The sequence below is a fragment of the Nothobranchius furzeri genome, chromosome 1 (genome assembly GCF_043380555.1).
Source record: "Nothobranchius furzeri strain GRZ-AD chromosome 1, NfurGRZ-RIMD1, whole genome shotgun sequence".
Taxonomy (NCBI): Eukaryota; Metazoa; Chordata; class Actinopteri; order Cyprinodontiformes; family Nothobranchiidae; genus Nothobranchius; species Nothobranchius furzeri.
Genome location: NC_091741.1, coordinates 84,189,576 through 84,214,950, shown reverse-complemented (window position 1 = coordinate 84,214,950; position 25,375 = coordinate 84,189,576). Strand labels below are relative to the sequence as shown.

At 41.8% G+C, this 25,375-nt stretch overlaps 1 protein-coding gene across 7 annotated transcripts in view; it reads right to left on the bottom strand.

Annotated features, from left to right (window-relative positions):
• dlg3 (discs, large homolog 3 (Drosophila)) overlaps positions 1-25,375 on the bottom strand; it is a 171,636-nt gene that overhangs the window by 35,870 nt on the left and 110,391 nt on the right. For all 7 annotated transcript variants that reach the window (XM_070550717.1, XM_070550723.1, XM_070550732.1 and 4 more), the window contains 6 exons: positions 10,467-10,520; positions 10,123-10,173; positions 5,256-5,380; positions 4,765-4,934; positions 4,543-4,679; positions 2,213-2,357 (listed from right to left, as the gene is read on the bottom strand). In XM_070550717.1, coding sequence (XP_070406818.1) covers positions 2,213-2,357; positions 4,543-4,679; positions 4,765-4,934; positions 5,256-5,380; positions 10,123-10,173; positions 10,467-10,520 — 682 coding nt within the window. The remainder of the gene's footprint in view (positions 1-2,212; positions 2,358-4,542; positions 4,680-4,764; positions 4,935-5,255; positions 5,381-10,122; positions 10,174-10,466; positions 10,521-25,375) is intronic.

The window sequence follows — 25,375 nt, the reverse complement described above, 5'->3', positions numbered from 1 at the left end:
GGAGTTCTGGCGTGAAAGTAAACTTGCTAATGCTAGCAGTTAGCTTAAATTAGCTGAGAAATACGCTGCTGATTCCTGGATGCTAAAATAACAGCCTTCATGTCATGAGTCAAGATTGGTTAGTCCATGAATGTTAAGTGACAGTGTGATGCAACAATGTGAGGATTTTTAAATCCTAGCGTTCACTTTATTTCCTATCAGAAGCTAATACACAAGATAGGTGTAGAAGACTACTTTCATGTTCAGCCAGCATGAAAATCTGAATGTGACTGATTATAATCGGAAAAAATATTTTAAAAAATGAGTTTTCAGCCAACCACACCTTTAAGGCCATGCAAATACCAAGTCACAACATTTTTGGGATTTTGGCTGCTTTTACACTCGTGTGTCCAGTTTTTGATTTTGCTCAGTTTGTGCTTTAAAATGTGAAAAAAAGTAGAGAAGTGGAGAACAAAAGGACAAGTCTCAGTTCTATAATATTTATTAACAACAGAAAAGAGTATATAAAAGTTGTGTTATAAGAAATAGGAAAAAATTCTATTAAACACCTAAAATGGAACAAAAAAATAAAACATCTTCATTTACTGTTTGTCAAGTCTTCAACTAGTAGCACTTTATTAACAATCTGGTTTCTGTATGAAACTGATTTGATATTTTTTCAGATTCAGATTAAAAAAAAAAGTTAATTTGTGTATTTTGACAGCATGAAGGTATAATGATGCAAATTAATGCAGTTCCCTTGCTAAGTTGTTTGCTGGTTGTCGAGACGACAACAGTACAACCTTAGGCTTAAGAGCCTTATGGTATCGGGATGACTCACAGGTCAGATAAGCAGTTTAAAAAAACCACATTCCTTTGAAAATGTTCGTATACGGGATAAAAACTGGTGAAAAAGCAGCAAAATGCTCAAAGAAAAACTGTTAAAAACTTTTGGAAAACCTGGAGAACTTTTAATCAAAACTAAACTTTAACAGACTCTGAATGCTTGAAAGCCAAATATAAAGGCGCACGCTGTGAATTTTTTGGGACGTTTTGTATAATTGCCATAAATAGCTATGGCTGTTCGTCACGGTCAGGCTGCATCAGGCTGGCTACTCTGTCACTGGAGGAAGACCTTACTATTGTGACAAGGAAGAAAACAAGTGAGTCTGGAGTTCATTCTGATTTTGTGTCACAAGATAATAACTGGTTTATGCACCACTTCAGGTCTCTACTGGCTGCTGTTCTGGAGCTGTATGAAAAACCGGGTACACTCTATAGACATGAAGTGATCTTTGGATCACAGGATGGCAGCAGCTTTACCGTTTTCCACTCAGCAACTTTTCATGATTCTAGGACTGAGGACAAACAAAACAGATTTCTTTTTCTACGTGAGTCTCTGTTTCACACATGGGGTGAAACAGCACTTCTTCGACACTATAAACATTTATTTGTTAAATCAATTATAGTTAATAAAAATAAAAACACCTGATTATAGGTCGAAAGCACAGCTAAAATGAGAAATCAGAATTGCTATAGGCTAATTGACATTTTAAAAAAGAAGCAAATGTACCGATCTGGCAAAAATAAACTCATTATTTCCTTCCTGTACACACACTGCTTTAGTCATATGCTTCCCCAGAGTTTTAAGCATCGAGTTCAATCACCTCTGTACTTGATGGAGGCAGTTGAGCCCAATAAAACAATGATTTCTATTACAGGTTGTGTGAGTCAGCGACAGGGTATGATGCTAAATTGGCACCAACTCTGCATTTGGGGCTTATGTGAACCATCGCAACTGCAAACATTCGAAACACACAAAAAGCCCACAAACATGTTGAAATCACTGCTCAGTAAAAATCTGAGAAGCTGCAGCTCAAGACCGTGGGCTCTCATGAGCAGGTGGGATGTGAGAAACCAACCACTCTAAGTGGGTGGCAGAGAACTGTTCTTGTCGTTGCTGTGGAAAGAACTGTGTGTGTGTGTGTGTGTGTGTGTGTGTGTGTGCGTGCAAGTATTTACTACATTCGTATGTGGGTGTCTAGGCCTTTTTGCAAAGAGAACAGTGATCCAACACATAAAAAAATCTGAAAACATCTTTTATAAAGATGAAAAACACAAGTTCTATTGTGAAATATGCCATCATGGACCTCTTTTATTTTAGATGGAAAAGCTTTTTTTTGTTATTAGAGCTACAGGATGATTAGCATAATGTGACGAGGTAGATACGTACTGCTGGAGTAATCTGGAGGGGCGTACATGTCGTTCAGATGCACGGGTCCTGGCTTGGCCACCTTGAGATAAACCATATCAGAGGTGTTCTTCAGTGCAGCTACCGCCTCCTCATGACGCACATCCTGCAGCACGATGTTGTTCACCTGAATGTGTCAATTGTCAAAGGATGAGAGTAAGAGAAAAAAAGAGATAAAAATTCTTGTATCAACACCTTAAAGCTGTTTGTCTTTGCGGAGCTGTGACAACATCACTAAGTCCTCACACCAGCCAACACAATAATGATTCACAGCCTGAGAGATCAGTACATTTCATCAGCAGAGAACAAGACGAGTTTCCTCAGTTACAGTAAAAAAAGGTTAAAGATGACCTCGATTTCTCTCTTTTTTTTTAACTTATAATTTGTTTAAAATACATGTTTTGCAAATCTGACCTTTTGCCTCTTTCTGCCTCTATAAACACTAAAAAAGTAAAAAAAAATAAAAATAAAATAAATAAATAAAGCCAGTCAATTTTCTGTCAATGTGTGGTTTTAGGAATTATGTCTAAAAAACAAAGCAGTTTCAAAAATTCCTCCTTTGTTTCGTAACAAACTGGGAATTTGCACATGCAACGATATGAAGTGTTGGTAGGGCTGGGTACCCTTCTGCCACTGCAGAAGGGAGAGAGAAGTGGAATGGGGGCTGCTGCATGCTCTAGCTGCCCTGGTCTGAGATTGACGTGGCTTTTTAAAGGAGCGTTTAAATGCATGTGTGGGTGTATAAGACACAACTTAATTTATTTCTGAATTTTAAATCATCTGAAAGTGACACAGCACACAGTTGGTAGAGAAAACAGGAATGTGAAGTGTTCTCCCTCATTTTCATTGCGATAAACACCTAGCCAATGAGGGGATGGGTGGGCGTGGCCAGAAACAGCTTGTTTTCCTCAAAGTGACAGAGCCCTGAAACGGCTCGTTCTTAGAATTTCAAAAACAGAGCAGAGATCACTTCATGAGAGAGGGATTTTGTGTGAAAATCTTTATAAAACATAAAAGCCTAATAAAACACCATAATATGTCCCTGTTAAAGTACGTCAGACAAAATATCTTAACCGCTTTAGACCTGATTAGCAAATATGTTCTTTACATTTTCTGTATATTTTTTTCTGCACAGCTTTTATTTTTAAATGAGTTTTGAGTCTGGGCTTTGACTGGGCCATTCCAGCATATTGCTCCATTTGTTTTTTCCTCATTCTTCTGTGAACGTCATCATTTTGATGCACAAAGTTTATAGGAAGCTGAATGGCACCAAGGTGCCCAGGTCCTCTGCCACTGCTAAACAAGTCTGAATCATCACACCTCCACCACTGCAGTTGACAGCTGGTGTGTGAGGTGTTTCTGTTGATATGCAGCGTTTGGTTTTCGACAAACATGACGCGGCACATTTGGGAAAAATAAACATCTCCATTTTGCCCTCATCTGATCCTGAAGTCTTGGGATGTGTTTAGCCCTCTGGAGGCAGGCGGTGCAGATTGGCAACAGTTAAAACCTACCTACCTGGTTACTCCACATATGTATTTCATGAGCATTTTTTAACTCAGAAGTACCCCTGAAGGACTTAGTTGTTCATCTTTTTATCAAAACTTATTTTGAGCCTGAGAGGGTTAAATGCCACTCTGCTGAAATGTACGAGGTGCTGTCCTGTTTTTCTCAAAGAATATGGGCCAAACCCAGTACATGATCTGCACGTGCTCAGACTTTTTTCTTATTTATTTTAATGAATCTGAACATTTACCTTAATGTATTTTTTACTTTCTTGTCATTTCTTTGATAGTTTACCTTTTGAATGTAGAATGATCAATACATACATCTTTAAAGCAGATAAATGGGCAGATAAAAAAAATATTGCTGATCTTCTTCCCTCGTGTCTGTGTTAACACACACCTGAATGCTTCACACCAGCTAACTGCCAAAACCTCTGCTTTTACGGAGGTGCTCACTTAATCAGTGCATTTTATTAGTAGCTCCTGACTGTTAATTACACTGTAAAACCTTATAAACCTGGACAGTTTTCACACCCTGCTTCAGTTTTTCGACTCATTTTTTGTTTAATGTAGCAATGTAACACGACACTGCTCATATACTCATCTAACACTGGATTAACTAGTAAAATATACTGAATAAACTTTGATTTTTAAATCATGCCTTTGTAAATAACACTAGATATTCAACATGAGTTTGGATAGACCTAGAAAAAGAAAAAACAATTTTTTTTTACTCTTGAGTAAATGAATGAATTTTGATTCAAATGGTAGATATGTGTGTATATCTGAGGAACTAAAGGCTCATACAGCTAACAGGCGGTCTCCAGTCTGCAGACGTCCATCTTTCTGGGCAGCTCCTCCTTCTATGATCTTTGTTATATAGATGCTATTATCTCCAGGAATATGCTGGTTCCCAATTCCTCCAGCGATACTGAAGCCCAGTCCTAAATGAGTAACAAACAGAAAGATCAGTCATTTTCAAGCATGAATACCTGAAAATAAACAATTTTCTCTGTAAGTTTTTTTTACCTTTGGGCCCTTTCAGCAAGTTGACCTCCAGAATTGTTTCAGGTGGGGCCTGCCTCCGTCGCACCAGCAGCCGCACCACGGGCCCCGCCTCCTTAAGGGCTTCTACAGCTCGGCTGTGAACCACCTCAGAAACGTCCACGTCATTCACACGCAGCACACAGTCATTAACCCTGTGGAAAGTTCAAATGTACATCACAAACACAAACAAGGGTGACCCAAACGGGGCCCAGATCATCAGAAATCTCCTGAACAAATCACGCCTCGGTTTTGCGGTGAATCACAGCACAGAGCCGGGAGGCAGTGAGCTACACAAACTCTGCTCTCCTACACAGTACTGCCTGGCGGAACGCGGTGTTGGTAAGCGCTAAAGAGGAGAGCCACAGAGGCCAAAGTAGAGGGAGGATAGAGAGTGTAGCTGAGCTTGAAAAAAGCACAAAGGAGTGAACGAGGTGATGAGGAGGAGGGGAGCATGTTGCAAGAGGTAAACTTACCCCAGCCGTCCATCCATGGCAGCTGCTCCTCCAGGGATTATCTTGGTGATGAAAATCCCTGGATCATCAGGAATGTGGGGATTGTCTATTCCTCCAGCAATGCTAAAGCCCAGGCCAGAGTTCCCCTGAACACAGATCGTGATTGGCATCAGAGTGCAACATATATTCACTTGTATGTGTGGGATGGATTAAACATGGACACAAAGTGCATCGTAGCATGTATGAAATGACAAAACAGTAAAAATATGTTTTGTCATTTTGCACCAAGATGGTTGCAAGATAACCCACTAGATGAGTCCTGGTTAGACATAGAACAGACACTTTGCAATACGATAGAGATTTCAGACTTACCATTTATTAGCTCAAGCATAAGAAAACATGAAAGCTTCAAAAGTATTAATATCAGCACCTCTCTGACAGCATGGTGGGAGTATCTTAAAATGACAGAGTCTTCACTAGTACCATGCAGACGCACACCTATCTGGAATAATCCTGATATTTTGCAAAATAACAAAATAATGAACCTTCCGGACTGGAAAAATAAAGGAATCCTATACCTGGAACACATATATGAAGGATTGGACTTCATCCCATTTAATAGAATAGTCTCCCAATTTGGAATAGATAAGAATAGCTTTTTAGAATACCACCAAATTAAATCTGTAGTCAAATGAAAATTTAAGCTAAATAAAATAGAATTACAAACACCACCAAGGGTATTAGACTTCTATAATCTCAAGCCCCCCCCCCAAACTACTGTCTAAAGTATATAAGACACTGTCCAAAATAGACGATAGAATAGCAATCCCTATTGAAAAATGGGAGGTGGATCTATCAGTCAGCTTTGACCAGAACTTCTGGTCCCAAACTTGTTTAAAAACTTTTAAAATGATCAGACACCCCAATTTACAATTAATTCAATACAAAATTCTGCACAGAGTACACTATACAGGTCATCGGATGTTCAAGATGGGGTTTGTATCATCTGACACCTGTACACACTGCACAAACAACATTGCTGACAATTACATTCATGCACTGTGGTCCTGTCCACCTGTCCAGGAATTTAGGGGTAGAGTATGTGAAGACCTGTGAAATGGGCCATTCCCATCTGTACCGGGTCGGCCCGGGCCGGGTAGCCCCAGTCGGCCCCAGCCTGGCCCGGTTGATTCCACACATCCTTGTCTTAAGCCCATGTGGGCTGATTCTACCCACCAATCAGAGGCTTGCTCTAATGGAAGGTGTGAATTTGCTGTCAGCAGTGGGTGTGTTGGCCCTGGTCGGCCTGAAGCAGACCCCCTCGAGAAGAGGGCTGAGAATGAGCCTTGGTTGGCCCGGAAGAATACCAGGACACCCAGATATGTAAACAACCTACGCTACCTGGCCCGGGCCGACCCGGTACAGATGGGAATGCTGCAATCGTCTCTGAAATGTCATATCCCAACCACCCCCTCTCTTTGTTTACTGGGAAACCTGGACGATGTCCCGATTGAAACATCTTTGGCTCACGTGGTTCTGACTGCCATATGCATCGCTAAGGAAACTATCCTCTTGAATTGAAAAAATAGAGATACTCTATGCATCAACCAGTATAGAAATATTTTGTTAGATCATATTACACTTGATTTAGCCTCTGCTTCCACTTCAGATCAATCTCTCTGGGCTCCTTTGATCGGTTCCATCACATAGCGATGACGGGGGACCATTGATATTGTCCTGCAGGATGATGTGGGTGAGGGGGTGGAGGGTCTGAGTTTGGAGTATCTGGACGTTCCCTGGAGGTGGGTTCACTGGGGGTGTCTGGGACTGGGGGGCCGTTGCCCCCCTCTGGAGGCGCTTGGGTTGCCACGGGGGGTGGACTACTGGCGGTTGTGAGTAGGGCCCCTTGGAGGTCTTGGCGGTGGCCATGGGTTACTGCCCGGCAGCTGTATTGCCCATGGACGGGTCTGGTTGGGGGCCTGGGGGCTCGGGGTGTGGGGGTGGCCGGCCCCGTGGGGGGATCTGGGCATGGTCTCGGGGGTCGGGTCCTGACATGTATGCTGCCGGGGAGAAGACAGGAACATGCAGCAGTGCCTGGCTCGGGTTCAGGGGCCTCAGGTAGACCTTGGCTCCTCTGCTGTCCCATCACAGGGGAGGGGGAAGACCAGGAGGGGGAGGACCCAACCTTACCTGGATGTCCTATGTCTTTTATAATCCGGAAGTTGTGCAAATGCAGGGATGGGCGTAGATATTCTGCTGGGGTGGGGCTGGGTTGGTGCCCTCGGACTCCGTGAGGCTCTGTGATGCTGCTGCTTTGGGCCCTGGCAGGATGGGCTCGGATCTCCATGCTCTGGGTGTCATTTTTGACAACAGAGGTGCCTATTGGGGCCAGTGGGGGAGCTGGCTCCCTGGACGGCTAAGCCCAACCAGCCATTCCTCCCCATCCCCATACATTTCTCTAGGAGGGAGATCCGGCTGTTCGGTTGGGGTCTGGGGTGGGTTGCTGTGCTCAGCGTTGGGCGGGGGAGCCTGCTCATCAGCACCCCCAGCAGAAAGGGTCGAACTCAGGGAACTGATAATGGTTGTACCCCATGTGCAGCAGTACCGGGACCAGAGTGAATAGGGTGTGTATGGGGAGCATGAGTGGGTGTCCGGCGTGCATTTCTGTAAGTCTTTGGTTGTATGTGCATGTGTGAGCATGAGGGAGGGAGTGTGTGACCATGTTTGTGTATGACTGTATATATGTCAGGTGGGGCCTTTGACTCCTCCCTTCTCCTGGGACTTCTTTTGATGATATAGATCTTTGTCCCCCCTCTCCCTGCTACACCTGGTGTGGAGTGCGGTGCCTTGGTCTGCCTGGGTCGTGGCTCCTGGGTCAGGTAGTTTAAGATTTTTGGCATCTGCCTGATCAATCCCGGTGGCTGCCTGGTGGGGTCTGGGTCCCTGGGCTCTGCTGGGTCCCCAGCGGGGGTGGTCGCCCCTGGGTCCCGGGTCGCTGGGTCCCGGGCTCGGCCGGCTAGGGGGTAGGAGGCTGCGGGTGGGCCTGTGGGCTTGCCGCCGATATCCCCTGGGACTCTGCCGGCTGCTGGTTGTGGCCCCCCGGGGCAATCCTCTAAGCCTCTCGAGGGGGGCAGGGGCATTTTTGGTTGCAGTCTCCCTGGGTTTCCTGTGCTCTGGGGCAGCTCCTGGATCTCTGGGACATGGAGCTCCCTTCGTCTCCTGCACATCTTTAGGGGGGCAGATCTGTGGCCCCTCACACTCTCTATTGGACGCTCCTATAGAGAAACCTTACATAAAAAAGCACGTGTACACACACAGGTGCTCACATAAGTATGGACTTGGGCACGTTCAACACAGGTCTTAAGGCTGTGATGGACACTTAATGCACTGTGATTTATTATCGTGTGATTGTTCAGTTAAACAATGTTGATTATTTATTTCTTCATCAAGTTGACGCAGTGATAGCTTGATCTTGTTGTATTGTTGTTGTGTCCCTTTTTTTCTCTTCTCTTTTTCTGCAGGTCTAGAAGCACCTTTTGTCTCCGTGTCTGGTCAGAATTAAAAAGCGTTCAAAAAACAATAACAATAAATGGTAAAATGGTAAATGGCCTGTATTTGATATGGCGCCTTCTAGAGTACTGGAACCCCTCAAGGTGCTTTACAACACAATCAGTAATTCACACATTCACACACTGGTGGGGATGAGCTACAATGTAGCCACAGCTGCCCTGGGGCGCACTGAGAGAGGCGAGGCTGCCGAGCACTGGCGCCACCAGTCCCTCCGACCACCACCAGCAGGCAACATGGGTTAAGTGTCTTGCCCAAGGACACAACGACAGCGACAGACTGAGTGGGGCTCGAACCTGCAACCTTCCGATTACAGGGCGAGCACTTAACTCCTGTGCCACGTCGTTTAAGTATCAGGCGTGACATTAAAAGCAGACGCTTTCATGCTCCACCTGAGAGTAAATCTGCAAGGCTTGTCACCAGCATTCAGACACCAATTCTGTTTGCTTCACAGCCAGACAGGACACGGAAAAAAAAACCCGTTTTTTTTTTGGGTCAATATGTCATAAATTTCACTCATAAGCACCCAGAATGTCCGCCTCTCATACGTCTCCAGTAAATAGACAGTGCCACCTTTTCCTCATCCCTGAGCCTGAACAGGCCCCTTTTGAATCAAGTGAGTTCAGATGCATCTGACAGCCACAACCATAGAGACATGCATCAAACAAGACAACTGAGAAAATACCTCATTTTATTATTTTCTATAATTAATAAGCAACGGTCACAGCAAATTAGGACAAAAGGAGGCTGAGGCCTCCCAGTGCTCTGCTATAGAACAGTCACCTATACTGGACGGCGCCACCAACCGTAACACCCACAGACCTTTTAAAATGAGACTTCACATAGGTTATTTAAGCTTTCTGGATGCAGATATGCCACTTAGAGTGAAAACAGGTGGAGAAATACTGTACATCCACCCAGAGTTTGGAGGTACATCAGCATGTAGGTGGAATAATGAGAGCAGAAACGTATAGCTCCTCCACTAGAAGCTAAACCAGCCCTGCCAAGAGCAGGGTGCCTGCTGAACAACCAAACAGGAGAGCACTTTACATTTCTGCTGTCTGCTGATGACATGTGCCTCTGAATTATGCAAAAGCCACACATTCTTGGCATTATTCTGTTTCCTTCTACATGAGATCTTTTTTCACCAACTTAACACCCAGATTAATTTAAACCATGTCAAAATTAATCATGTTTAGTTTCTTCAGGATCAATTAGAAAAGAGCTGATTGCTACCACCTAGTGGGAGAAAGCCTTCTTGCAGAAATTAAATGAGTGAAATCTGAGGACAAATTGGTGGAACAAAACTGGTAAAACTTACCCTCTCTAGGATGATCTCTTCATATTTATACATGCCATCACTGCCATTTACCTGTCAAAATAAAAAAAATAAACAATTAGTAATACCACTGTGCAAGAAAATCATGCCTTTTCTCTAAAATAACGTAAAAAAGCCAAAATGTCAACTGTATAAAAATATATTTCTCTGTAAACAAAATAATGAGGGTGTGTTAGGAATATTTGGAAAAACTGAGAGGACAAACAATCACCACTTTGTGTAGTATCCTGCAAATATACATGGAAACACACAGACATGTTCATGCAGCAGAGGACGTGAGATTTGGCTGGATCCATACTGTACAGACAGCCAGAGCAGATACTTACATAAGGGCTTGCATCTAGTGAGTCTGCGTTGACAATGATGGGGGGAGGGTTGGCCTGTGAAAAGGAAGAGACACACGTTAGATCAGCGTGTGAGGCTGCCTGCAGACGTAATAAACTACACACACGCTATTGTCTGCGAGCAGCGGATGCTATTAGAACAGTCGCAGAGTCTCTGTGGGGCTGAGAATGCGGGAAAGGATGAGCCGAGGTGGTGATGGGGGGCTGTGTTAGGAGGTGTGAGGACTGAGAATGAGGACTGGGGCTAAGAGACCGCTGCTTATTACCCGCCACAGCCAGACATCCTGCGGTCACCTCATAACACAAAGCAGCTTGGGTTTCAGCTGTTTATCCCACATCTACTTCCACTTTACACCGTGTAGCATCACACAGAAACCACACACACCAACGGTTTGGAAATCATTTGGTTTAAAAGATTTAAGTGACTAAATAAAATGGAAATGGAACTATTACAACACATCACCTCTAACTAAAACTGTTCTATTTCTGTTCCACTATTTAACACATGAACGTTCATTAAAGCTGTTAATCAAAAAAATTAAATTCCAACTTTTGTTCAGCTTTTATAATAATAATAATAATAATAATAATAATAATAATAATAATAATAGAATGTGTCACTATGCACGAGTACAATGAGATTACAATGCAGCTCCTCTGGAACAGACAAACACCTAGTAAACAATAAATAAACAAATAGTGTAAAAAGTAATATTATATACAGATGGGAAGGTGATGATGATGATGATGATGATAATAATACAAATAATAATAAACAACAGCTCACATCTTTTGTAGGACTCGTGTTCATTATAAATTGTTCTAACCAACTGTTTAATGATGGTAATAACATGTTTATTTTCTGGTTTAAAAAGATAAAACAGTAAAGTTCCTGCTTAAACAGTCATCAGTCTCATTTCAACAACTGTTACTGGATGTGCAACAATTTATGTATGAAGAGTTAGATTTCATTTTTAGGTGTAACTCAGATGAATTCCTACTTTAATGTTTAGGAAGTTAGACTTTCCAGAATGTGTCGATTGCCTAACTTTAATAAAAAGATCCCAGTGGATCAAGCTAGTCTCTAAAGACCAATAAAGATCTGAACTCTCATTTAAATCTCTTCCCTGTCAGTAATGAAAATAAAGTTGGTAAAACATGAACACAAACAAGTCTGTTTTAAAATAAAACATGCACAAAATTAAATACCTGTACAAAAAAGTAAGCTCTTCGTGTCAACTTTCACCAAACAATGAACCTCCACCTGGGCTCTATTGTGCCACCTGGTGTCTGTCCCCACCGCAGGATGACCCAGTAGTGAAAGCAGTCTGAGAAACTCTCCATTGTTTAGGAGCAACCTGATGACCTTTAGCTCCTTTAGCATCTATACCATTCAAGATTTCATTTAGTGCTGTTGTTAATATGATTACAAACTCACTCATGGAAAACATACTGCTGAAAGTCCAACAAAATACACAGAAAAATCATTTAATTGCTTAGTTGCCATAAAAAGAAGCAGTCCCACTTGCTTCCATTACAAAAGGTATTAATGGGTACCAATAGGACAAAACCTAATACTCATGCCATTAATATTAAATAGAACACTAAAGCTGCTTTAGGTTGAGCTTCCTCTATAAACTCCTCCTCACTAAAGATGCTACAGTGAGGAGGTTGAATCCAGCAGCACCTCTGCTCCTTCTCAGAAGATTTGACCCTCTGACGAAAAGCTGCTGGCATTATGTCTATCATTCCTCCAACCTTTCACACTTCACAGCGCAGAGTTTCTTGCTAATGAAATTTGTCTTCTGTATGAATGGGAGGGGAGTAAATTTGACCTGCTGCACTCAGCTGAGATCTGAAATGACTCTGGACAGCTGTGGAGGTTCCCGTCCCAGGTCAGCACAACCCAGCCTCCGCTGCAATCTGCATATGGAAAAACAGATGCTTGCGTCTTGGCATGTGTTTGCACGTTTTTACTGAAAACCTCATCTACTACCCCTAAAATCCCAAAGAGATTTTCACAGTGAATGTGTCTGTAGTATGGAAGAACTGCAGTTGTGTTGGTGCCAGTTGTTTTTTTTTTTTAATGAGAACCATGAAACCACGTTGATACAGAGAAGATGAGAGAATGCCTCAGGGCTACATGGGGAAATACACTGGCCACTGTTGTCCCTGGATGACTGACAGACTAAGCCATTGAGTCCATTACAGAGACTACATATGACAAAACACACTTTTGCAGTCAGATGCCTGCAGTGCTTATTCTAACAATCACAGAGGACCAGTGTGACCCTGCGGGATCCCCGAACCTGCATGCAGACGCATTAAAGCAACCTGGGTCGGCTGCTTAATCCCACTACCCAAATCTCATGTAACATGCAGACAAAGAGGAATAACACACGATAATCTCAACATGAGTAATCACTACATGAGTTTGATTAAACATTAGGCTGTGTTAAGGTATCTTGGATTAGGCAGGACTACACCTCCCCCACTGCCCTCACCTCTCTGCTAATCTCATAAACAGCTAAAAGAAAGCTGATTGAGGACCACGACAGCTGACTAGTTTACTGTAACTCACAGCTGAAGCTGTGTTGTTACGGTCCAGCTGGCGTCCACTATCTGCATCATACCACAGCAGAATAGACAGAAAGTCCAAAAGAGAATCAGAATGTCTGCAGTGTGTTTCGGGTGAATGTGGGTCCGATAATAATGAAATTATGGTTGTGAGCGATTAATCATGTGAGGATTTTAAATTACTATTTAAATATCGACCATTACCACATTTTTTTAAATCAAAACTGAGTTTGTATAACATGGTCCCTTCATGTGTTAAAATACCTTAGATGAAGCTTTCTTTTGCTAAAATATGTTCATAACTATCCAAGTAAATATTAAGTCTGGCTACAACACACAGAGCTCGGTTGTCTTTCAAACTGTTTCGGCACGCAATTGGACAGCAGTAGGACCAATCAAAGCACCGAACAATGGGACTTATCTCTACGGATATCAGTCAATGGGGCAGTCTGCCTCACTCTGCTGTAGAAGAAGCAAGTTCATCTTTTAGAAATAAAGTACCTCTATCTGCTCATGCCTTAAAGAAAATCTCAAGTCTAAATAGCCCAAAGCTGATGTCAAAGCGTTTCAAAACAAGTGCTGTACCTGAGCCGCAGCCATCTTTGTAGTTTTTCTCCATTGCAGCTCTGGTGCTAAGCCTGCCCAACATCTCTCTACAAACAGAGTGCTGTGATAGGCTGGACCTAAAATTGTTCAGGGCAATGGTAGACCTGCTGAGGTTACACTGGAGCGTGCTAGACCGACATGCAGAGAAAAATCCTTTGCTAATCCTACGGTTTGTCAAAATTTCTAGTCGAGGCTGTTTTTTAAGTTACCCAAAGGAAGGTTGGAAGGCACATTGTGGTTTGTAAAACACAAAGTGTGAGAAATTTTGGTTACTCAGGAAATGCAACTAAATGTACAAATTACTGTTAATAAACATAAAATTAATTATGGACACAAAACATTTAACACAACAGTGATAAATTGGTGAAATAGTGAGTTAATTAAGACTGTTGTGTTGTTACATTCTTATTTAGTTCTGCTTGTAATTGCATGTTTTTGAACCTAAGACAGTAGGAGTAACACATCTCTGCTGGGATTAATTTGTGGGTCAGAAGCTTAAATGTTAGAGAACCACAGTCCAAGACGACTTATATAATCACTCTTTCTTGTTGAAACAGCAGTTGCCCACTGGCTGACCATCCAAGAATGCAGGTTTGAGGGCACTTTTCACACTATCCATCTAGTCTGCTACTTATACATTACTAGCTCCTATAAAACTTGCTCCAACATGCGTGTTAAATTAAATGTTCCCTTTTCATGCAGTATTTTAAAAAACATGGTGATTTGAGTCTGCTTTAAGGGGAGATGTTGCAATGTAGAAACAGAAATGCTTTATCTCATCATATTCATGAACTCACCTTAAACGTGTTTTAAGGTGGAAACAAGGCCCACAAAAACTGTCCTCAAAGTAATAGCCAGAATCTGGAAATGCATATTATATATATCACAATACATGGGAGACAACACAATATATTGGCGTATCAAAAGCCAGACTTTTTGCATTAGTTATGACTGAATTTGATTTGAAAATACTTCTAAGACACATCCAGTGGTATCGCAAGACCTTGTTGTTGCGTCAACAAGCGGCCGTAGTTAGAATTGCACCACACAAAAGACAGAGTAAATGTTTGTATGTAAATTGCCCCCAAAAAACTATACACTGCTTTAAAATATCGATTCAGTATCATAACACAAAATATTGTGATATTTCAGTGTAACGACGTTTTCTTCCATCCCTAACCCCAAAATTCCACTATCTCCGCTCATCCCCCGATCTCCGCTGCCGCTCGCTTCCGAACTCAAATTATACTGTACCCGCTCTACAATGGCTCTAGCCTGGCAAGCCAGACTAAATAAATGTATTATTTAGTCTGGCCATGCTCCATTGACGGCTCTCGGTTGTGGGGTGGGTTCTACCGTTGTCTTTCAAATGATCTCCGCATTCCACTGGACAATGAATGTGACATACTCTTGTTTCACTCTGTTGCATCATCCCACCCACCAGGCATATAGAGTGCCCTGATTGGCCCAAAAAGTGGATAAAGCTCTGTGATTTGTTCACTAAGCAGATAGAGCACTATGATTGGCCCACCATTATGGACCAATCACAGCTCTTTATGTGTTTGAAACCCCTCTAGAGAGCTGTGATTGGCCAGCCAGAGTCCTGGTAGGAGCTGCTGAGGTTCCAATGGAGCATGCCTAGACCATTCTTTGCAAAGCAAGAATTTGGTCTAGTTCACTAGGCTACAATGGCTCCGCTCCGGTGCGGAGACCTGAGTTGCGCAAACAGGCATGCGCGGGATTTTCGAGATCTTGCGATACAGTCCGAGCAATAAACGCGGAAGTTAGATCCAAACACCCGTTGTGTCGGAGAAGCATCGAAATGAACTGTTTAATCTGCCTATCATTTGTGTTGAGAGATCAGCAGTGTTTGGATCAACAAAGGACGATTGCTTTGATAGTGGAAACTGTATTTATGGCTTATTTTTGTGCATTTAAAGTTCAACCGCCATTGATAGTTGTTAGAAGTTGTTAAACCTATGCATATGAAACAAAAAAATGCTTTTTGTTATCGATTTATTGTGAAATAATGGAAGTTGTGCTTGCTCCCTTTCCTGTTGGGCGGTTGTGATTTCTGTCCATTGACTGCGGAGGTGCTCGGGCGTCCGGCAAAAATAGAATTGATCCTATTTTTGCCGGATGGCGGAACGGCGGGCGGCGCACTGCGCCGCACGGCCGCAGTAGTGGAACAGCTCTGATTGACTACAACGAGACCGTTTTTGCTGTGGAGTTCGTGCCGGAGCGGAGCGGAGATAGTGGAATTTTGGGGTTAAAGTCACCTTTTTCAATTTCAAGACAGATGTTTTTCTTAATAATGCAGCTACAACAGATGGCAAATAGGAGGAACTCACAGCTGGCTTTGATCCAATTACAATGGATCCTGTACCCATTTCCATCTTATATTAACAAGTATTTTTTTACCTATCAGACAGCTGTCCCATTAACTGAGAGTTGTCCTAAACAATTTCACATCAAGAGTTTGCAAAGGACTGATATGACAGATGAGAGAGCACACCAGACACAGAGACCTTGTGTACAATTACAGTTAGTCCAGACTGCCTCCCCAGCATGAGATCATTACAAGTCCCTGCTGACCACAAGGAGTGATGAAAACACACTTGCTACAGTGCTTTCTTTCTCTCTTCTTACACCCATCTGTCTATAATAGTTTCCCATTCATCAATCTATCATCATGCTCTTATATCAGTTGGGACAGTATGTCTGTCTCTTGTCTCTCAGCATCACAGTCCATGTATATCAAGCCCTGTTGGCATTGCATCACTTGGCCACAGACCCTGGGGACAGTAAAGCAACAAAGATTCCCAGTAAACCTTGGCAAGTGCAGGGCAGCAGCTTCATGAGAATTGTTAAATAATCAATGTGTTCTCATGGCAACCAGTGCTTCCGTGGTATTGGCCAGAAAGCCTGCATTGCCACCCCCCCCCCCCCCCCCCCCGCCTGATTTCTCTGGCTTCACACTGCTGCCTCACTGCAGTTAATGCGGTTCACACATGCCTGGCTGTAGGGTGGATGTGCATCGCTGCCTTCGGTACTGCCTGTTTACATCATCACATCTACACAAACATTTCTCTGCTTAAACGAAACATGAATCTGTAAATGGTAAATGGCCTGTATTTGATATAGCGCCTTCTAGAGTCCTGGAACCCCCCAACGCGCTTTACAACACAATCAGTCATTCACCCATTCACACACACATTCACACACTGGTGGGGATGAGCTACGATGGAGCCACAGCTGCCCTGGGGCGCACTGACAGAGGCGAAGCTGCCGAGCACTGGCGCCACCGGTCCCTCCGACCACCACCAGCAGGCAACGTGCATGACATCTGATAATATAGATCAAGTTTAGAAGAGATCTGATGAAGATATTTAGTAAAATCAACAAAGTCAAAAAGACACAGTTACTTGCCCAAGCAATCCACACGAGTCTTTGCTATTAAATATACGGAGTGTTGTAGTACAAGGCTAACTTATTGCAAGTAAAGTGAACAAATGTAGGAGGATGATCAAACAAGCCGAAAATCTGATTCATGCATTTTTGAGAGTAAAAATAATTCTCTGTTTCACAGTTAAATGTTTTGAGTAATTTAACGATTAAACAGAAAACAAATTTGTTTATAAACAAAAAAAAAACTTTTTTGAACTGCTTGTAAATGCTGCATAGCCACAAGATAATTTGTATGTTTTTTTAATTAATGTCTCAATACCAAACATAATATGATACTACACTATGCTAGTTACAATAGATAATGGAATTGATTTATGTTTTAAACATATCAAACAATAACAAACCCTTCCTTATAGGGGCTTAATTTGATACCGAAGTTAAAGAGGAACTTTACTCATATTTCTAATACATTTACAGTGGTCTCTAGTGGGAATGAATGCCTTGTAAGTTGTACCTTAGGAAAAAAGAAAGCTATGGTGAGCCTGTTTCAGGACGAAGAATTCAGCTAGAGGAGAAATAAGCTTCAGGCGACAGAATTTAGAGTCTTCCTACTTTCTGTTGTGTGGTGGGGTTGCTAATGCTAACGGTTAGCATCTACTAGTGAGAGGTTCTCTGCTGTTTCCTGTACACAAAAACAACAACAGCCTTCCCTGTCGTGAGTCAAGATGGGTGAGTCCATGAATGCTAAGTGACAATGTGACATAGATCTATCAGGTTTTTCTAATTCTAGAGTTTCACTGTCTGTTTTCTGTCAGAAGCTAATGCAGGAGATAGGTGTAGGAGACTATCTTCATATTCAACCTGCATGAAAAACTCAGAGTGAATGGTTATTTAAAAAAATAAGTAAAACATGGATTCTCAGTGAAGCTCCTCTTTAAGGGTTTGGTCACTGAATGGCTATACGGCATATCCTGGTAACAAATACGATGCAATCTGCTGGGTTCCTTATATAGGAAACTTTTACTGATTGGCTTAATGAACTGACCTGTATTGGAATGTTTACTTTTTGAAGTGCCTTAAGACGGCTCTTGTTGTGATTTGGCGCTATATAAATAAACTGAAATGAACTGAACAAATATTAGAAACATTATTGCTTTGAATATCAAAAGTTTTGATCACATAAATGTCTTTGCTCAGTAGTGATACCTACAGTTCAGGAGGGGGACTGCAGCTAGCCCACATCAAAATAACAACCCTACATTCAAGCGTCACATTTTTCATTACCTTGTTTCTTTCATTGCCGTATTAAACAAATTTACATTGTTGTAAATTAATTGACTAAAATATAACAGCAACATGTCACCATGCATTATAACCATTGAAATGTTGACGACACCACAACAGCCATTAGAGAAGATGCTAAAGAATCTGTTAAATCTGGTGAGAGTTGTGTTAAACAGTTTATTCTAATAAAGAATTGTGTTGCAGAAGCAGCAGTCATGCAATAGAAGTACAAGCAGAACCAGAGCTGACTGGTCACTGACGAGAGCTCGTGATTCACAAAGATGACGATTGTGGAAATCTAACACCTCCAGGTTTCACTCTATATGTGCTACAAGCAAACCTTTAGCTGGGTTCTTCAGCTGGAAAGTTTGGAAACCCAGTAAAGTCTGCAAGCTAGGCCTATTTACAACAATAAAAAAACATATAAAAATGATTCTTTTATTGTGAAATAAGGATTTTTTAATGTTCTGAACTGCTATGTTTGACTGTTTAAACTTCGATTGGAATAAGAATTAAAACTGTTTTGTGTCTAACCAAAGAAACATTAAGCCTAAGTATATTAGAAGTCATTAAAATGCTTTAAATTATGTGTGATAATAAGTCGTTCTAAGTAGTTGGGAATGCCTTATTCCAGAAAGTTCACAGGCATAAAAACTGGAATGCGACCAACCTTACTGGAGTTCAAAAGGTCTGCTCTCCTTTCAGGACTGAATCAAACCAGTTGGCCCTTCTAAATAATGGTCCACAAGTTGTTTTTTTTTTCAGCTTTCGTCTTGAAGTGTCAGCACAGATTTTGAGGAGAGGAAAAAAAAACGAGTTCAGGATGTCTGACAGGAATGTTTTCTTATCATCTCCTCTTTTACACAAACATGAGAGCTGATGCTGTGGTGGTGGCGTCATGGTAGAATATCACTCAGATAATGTGTCCAGTCAATCAGATGATTGCTAATGCATGCATCTAATGATTTTTAGACATTTTACCTGAAAATAAAACGACTTTGGCTGTAGCACCTTTATGCTTTCCAGCAGAATGTGGGCTAAGAGACGCAGTCTGTGCTGCTGCTCTGATCTTCTAGCCTCTCATAGGCCACGCTGCAGTCCAATCAATAAACTCAATTACCATGCTCCCAACATCTCATTCACACTGAACCCCCAGTGCCAGAGGGAAGAAGGAAGGGGAGGCGAGCACAGAAGTGACAGATGGATGGATCTGAGAACGATGAACACATGACAGCAAGAGGTGCTCCACAAAGTCAAAACTCAATGTCAGGAAAAAAAGGGCGAAACCAGAAGCAATAAAGGTAAATCTTATTGTGTTACATTTCTTCTTCTGTAACACCAGCACTTATTTAAATGAGAATTAATTCTTTCCCCATAAAACAGCACCATTAAAGTTTAAAGTTCCCAGCTTTGATGGCTATGATTGAGCATGCTGACTATATCCGCCCCTCCCAACACACACATACAGCCATGAAACTATAATTAATAGCCCATCACAGCTGTCAGCAGCGTTCCCTCCTCATCTTTATGTAATATCACAAAAGCATGCTCTGGCTTACCTCTCTGTCACGCTGAGCAGCTCCAAATGAGAGCTGGCTAGTTTGACCTTCACCAAGAGCAGCCACAGAGGGAAAACTACTTAGTGTAACGAATATTCATAACAGTGTTGCTCCAGAAGGCCTCCTACAAGTCTACTGACAACCAATCAGATCTCCGCCTGACTGTCTGTCTTTGACAGGAAGTGGGCATTTTGATGTATCATAAATGGATAAACAAATGTTTAGAAAATAGTAATAACAATAATTTGATGGTTGAAACACAAACAAGAGAATGAAAACAAATAGGATGACCACAAACCAGTGATTTTGTTTTTGTAAATTTTACACCCAAGGTCATAATTTTAAAAACAAAGCTATAAATTAAATGAACATAAAATGTAACTATGATTTATTTTCTGTAAAAATACCAAGAAGTGCATTGATTTGATTACAGTAATTTATTCATAACACAAAGAAAAAAAAACCTGAATGGGATCTTCTAATTATGATGTGCTTTGTTTATTCAATATTGGCACAATTGGCTTCTTTTTATTTACTGACTTGTATTAAACATCTTATATTTTTCTTTTACTTTTGTAATGGAAAATAAAAATGTCAAATATGCTCCCAACATAAACCATGGTAGGTGCTATAATATGAATCTGTTAAAGACTACTAAACACACACACACACACACACACACACACACACACACACACACACACACACACACACACACACACACACACACACACACACACACACACACACACACACACACACACTACAAGTGGTCACACTAAATATTGATTTGACTTAGATCTTTCATTCACTCACTGCTTTTCATTGATTGACGAAAATAAAGAATTAACACTTCCATTTTTGAAAGGAATCTTTGCTTACAGCATTTTTTCACACCTGCCTAAAACCATTTTGTAAAATGGTAAACGGCCTGTATTTGATAAAGCTCCTTCTAGGGACCTATAACCCCCCAAGGTGCTTTGCAACAGTTAATATATGCAGACAAACACGCTGATGGAGATCACCTACAATATAACAACAGCTCTTCTGGGAAGCACTGACAGAAGAGGTTGCTGTACACTGGTGCCAGCAGCCCTTCCAAACACCACTAACAGGTGAGGAGGGTGAAGTGTCTTGCTCAAGGACACCATGACTGACACAAGTGGGGCTTGAAACTGCAGCCCTCCGGTTACAGGGTGCTTAGCTCCTCTACCACTGTAGCCTCTAAGATCATGGTTGAAAAACATAATAATAACTCATAACAATGGCAAACAAACACAAAGTTGATATCACAGTCTGAATTGACTAAATATACCTAAAGCTGATTTCTTAAATAATTCCATCGAAACTGGTTGTTCTCATCATCAGAGTTTTTACATTTATTATTTGCTATGCAGTCCTTCACATGTAGCTAAAGCAGCCCTTCAAGTAGCATCTCTCTCTGTTATTTCTCATCTTGAGTCATCCTTTTCAAATGCTGCTTACAAGAAGATGACAGAATCACTGGTGCTCTGGCTCATGGCAACAGCTCACTCTGAGATTTTGACAATCCTCATCATCGCTTTAACCACACAGTCTGTAATCGTGATTGATTTCTCTAAAGATAGAATTACTCCAGCTAATTCCCATCAGCCTGTGGACCTCTGGTAAGACAGACAGTAAGTTATGGCTGAGGTGAGACTCCATGCTGCAGGAAGCCGGTCCTGTGTGTCATCAGTAGGCTTCACACATCTCCACCCCCACTTCCTCCCCTCCATCAGAGGTCAGTGCAGCACGTTATCTCCACATTCTTCAGTAGTTGCTGCCCTTTGTTGCTAAGCTGACAAAGCTGCTCAACTTGCTCCTCTCTGGTTATTTTGGATCCTTTGGAGCTTGGCAAAAGTGACTGCTGCCATTTTGAGATTTTCACCACCATCAGATACTGTAACAGAACTTCTGTGGTTCGATCATTTAATTGTTTCCCGTTCTAATATAATGTATTGATATATGGAGGTGGTGTCTGTGTGTATGTTATCTTCTGAATCTGAAGCTATGAAAAGTGTTGAATGGGTCAGATGCTGGTGAGACTGTTTTGTAACCAATTATTACAAATCATGAAATGCATTTAGTCCTCACGGGCTCCTGTAGAAACAAACATGGCGTTGCCCAGAGAGTTAGACCCACCTCTATGTACTTTAGACCAGAATTTTATGGTGAATTAGCAAATACTTTTCAACAACTGGGCATCACTTTATTCATTTTCAACATTTCATTGGATATTTTCAGAGATAAAGGGTAAAAAGTACACATTGTCTCTTTAAGTTATCCTGAAACACAAGCTTTCTAAACTTCTCAAGAAATCAGCTAAAGCCACGTGTGATTTGGAAGCAAGATTTCAGTTTTTAAAGCTGTTGCTTAGAAAAGCAGCTAATTCCACCCCAAGTGAATTTTAGATAAGTTAGATAAGTGGGAAAAGGTATTTTGGAACCATTTTGCTGATCTGGCAGTATTGCTAACTTTAGCTATTTAAGTTAAACAATGTAAGTGAATGGTAACAGCTAAACATTTTGTGTGAAAAAGTCATGAAAATTACTTAATGATCCCAATTTTTCTTGGTGACCTCAATAATCACATCAACTGGAAATGAAAGCAGTAAGTAACACAAGGTGATTGCAAGATTCAATTCAGACTTTGAACTACATTATGGCAAAGCAGTGCTGTAAGCTGCCTTTGCGAGGTAAATACGTGGCTACTCTGCTTACAACCATTACAGTTTTTTAAAGGAACAGCATTACGCTAAAAATGATACATGACAGACGACATAATTGTCTCTCGGTGCTGCTTTACATTTCATTGCGCTTTGCCACAGCATCTTACTGCAGAAGATCCCTTTAACTTTATCTATCCATCCATACTTCCATCTGCCCATTTGTCTATTTTCTTTCACTTATCCAGATTAGGGTTGCGAGGGCAGCAGCCTAAGGAGAGAGCCCCATACTTCCCTCTCCCCAGCCACTTGGGCCAGCTCGTCCAGGCAAATCCCAAGGCATTCCCAGCTGAGACAAATAGTCCCTCTAGCATGTCCTGGGTCTCCTTTAGGTTTCCTCAAGGTTGGACATGCCTGGAACACCTCACTAGAGAGGTGTACTGGTGGCATCTTAACTAGATGCCCGAGCCACCTCAACTGGAACCTCTCAATGTGGAGAAGCAGCAGGTCTACTCCGAGCCTCTCCTGGATAACCAAGCTTCTCACCCTATCTCTAAGGGAGAGCCCAGCCACGCTGCAGAAACAACTCTTTTCGGCCACTTGTATCCACAGTCTCGTGGTCATAGATGAGGGCTGGAACCACAGCAGACTGGTAAATTGTGAGCTTTCCTTTTTGGTTTAGCTGTCTTCACTGACTGACCAGTACAACACCCTTATGCAGCAAAAATCTGCCAATGATCTCCAGCTCCATTTTCCCCTCATTTATGAACAAGATGGCAAGAGACTTAAACTCCTCTAGTTGGATCAGGACCTCATCCATGACACAAAGACGACATTTTACACTTTTCTGGATCAGCAAAGTCCTACAGTATTAAAGCAATAATCAGGAAGTTCTAGAAGACGAACCACTGACAAGCCTAGTTCTCTCAAAGGGTAGAAAAAAATCTAAATTAATCTGTGCAGAAGACAAAGAGCTGGCACAGTTAGATAAATTAAGGAGGAGCTGTTGACTGAACAGTTAGTTGGCTGTGTACTACTTATTCTGCACACAAGCTCTAAATCTGTTATTATTCTTGGGGTTTTATCCCAACAGCACTGAATTTTTGTAGAGAGGAACTAACTCACACACACACACACACACACACACACACACACACACACACACACACACACACACACACACACACACACACACACACACACACACACACACACACACACACACACACACAACACTGTTTCCTTTTGAGAAAAACCCTGTTCTGTTTTTTAACCTTTCCATGTCATTACAGAGCTCTTCTGAAGAGATTACAAAGCCACATTTTAGACTTTATTTATTGGGAACATTTTACTGCAATTCTGCTTCAATAATCCCAGTAATGTTCTCAAACTGAGGTGGGTTTTTTGTTTACTTGACTTAAACTCAACGAAGACTTCCACACACAGTTGCATTTAAATGAAGCTTTGAGAATAAAACAAGACTGAATAAACTACACTGAAGTCAGAACGTATGAGTCTGTAGAGGTCTGATTAAATGATAATACAGAATAGAGCTTCTTTTAACTTGTGGGTCAGTGTAAACCTTACCTTCTGCAGCAGATCTAAATGTCTCAGCCGAGGCTTCATGCTCCTCTATAAGCTCCACATGGACACACCCACACACTCACATATCCCCATTCACTACCCTTAACCAAGTTTTGGCTTACAACAAGTGTAGGTGTTGAAAGTGATGAAAAATTACTGTAAGTAGGACAATGGGCGAGTCAACAGAAACAAAAGCCGTGCTTCTAGTTCCCTTCTGATAGTCATGAATACATGAGCACGTTTATCCATATGCTTATGTATTAGGCGCCAAACAACAGAAGGAAGAGAGAAGAAACGAGGGATTGTTTAAAACGATTGTAGCACATTGGCGATTGCCAAGTGAGATGTCCCTGCTGAGGAGGGCAAAATGCACCGTGCACCCCAAATAACTCAACTCAGCTTAGATCAGAGCAGAACTGTAGCTGAACTGGAGAGATAACACACTGATACAAAAAAACTCAGTCCTTTAATTCTCAAATACTTCTAACAGTAGTGCCTGTGATTAAAGGCTGAGTCTTGAAAGGCTGTAAAAATGCAATAAAACTGTTGAGCTGGTAAAGAACTGATGTATAATAATAAGCTGACTGGTTGCTTATTTAGAACAGTCTTTATAAATCTTTTGTACATTCTTGCTGTGTTTGTCTTGTAATTCCATTTTTGGTTCTTTTTTAAACACAGAAAAGGTTTCTCTTTACCTTGCTGACGTTTCGTTTGCGGCTCCAAACATCCTCAGAGCTGACGCTGATGGTGGCGTCACTTCCTACTACGTTTATCCGCGGCAGCAGAGGACGTTGTCGCCCTCTGCTGCCCACTCTCCCCTCTCCGATGATGCAGTCCCATGCACGATCCAACGAGTAAACTCCATCGTCTCTGTTCATGGTCCCACATCCACGTCTCCTTATCTATATAGCTTCCAGTATACATCTTTTGTATTTCTGTTGTTCGGTGTTTATGATCCTTGTGTTGTCCCAGTCCATTACATGGTTTTCTCTTGTGCAGTGATCTGTTACAGCTGACTTCTTTATTGTACTTTCAGCTTTTTTTTTGCTGGTCTTGTGTGTCTTTGTCTTTTTTCTTTCTCACACTCCTTTCTATGTTCTATTGTTCGTGTGTTGAGTTGGCATCCGGTTTGTGTTATGTATGCTTTATTGCAGAGTGTGCATGGGACGAGACGATGAGACAATGGA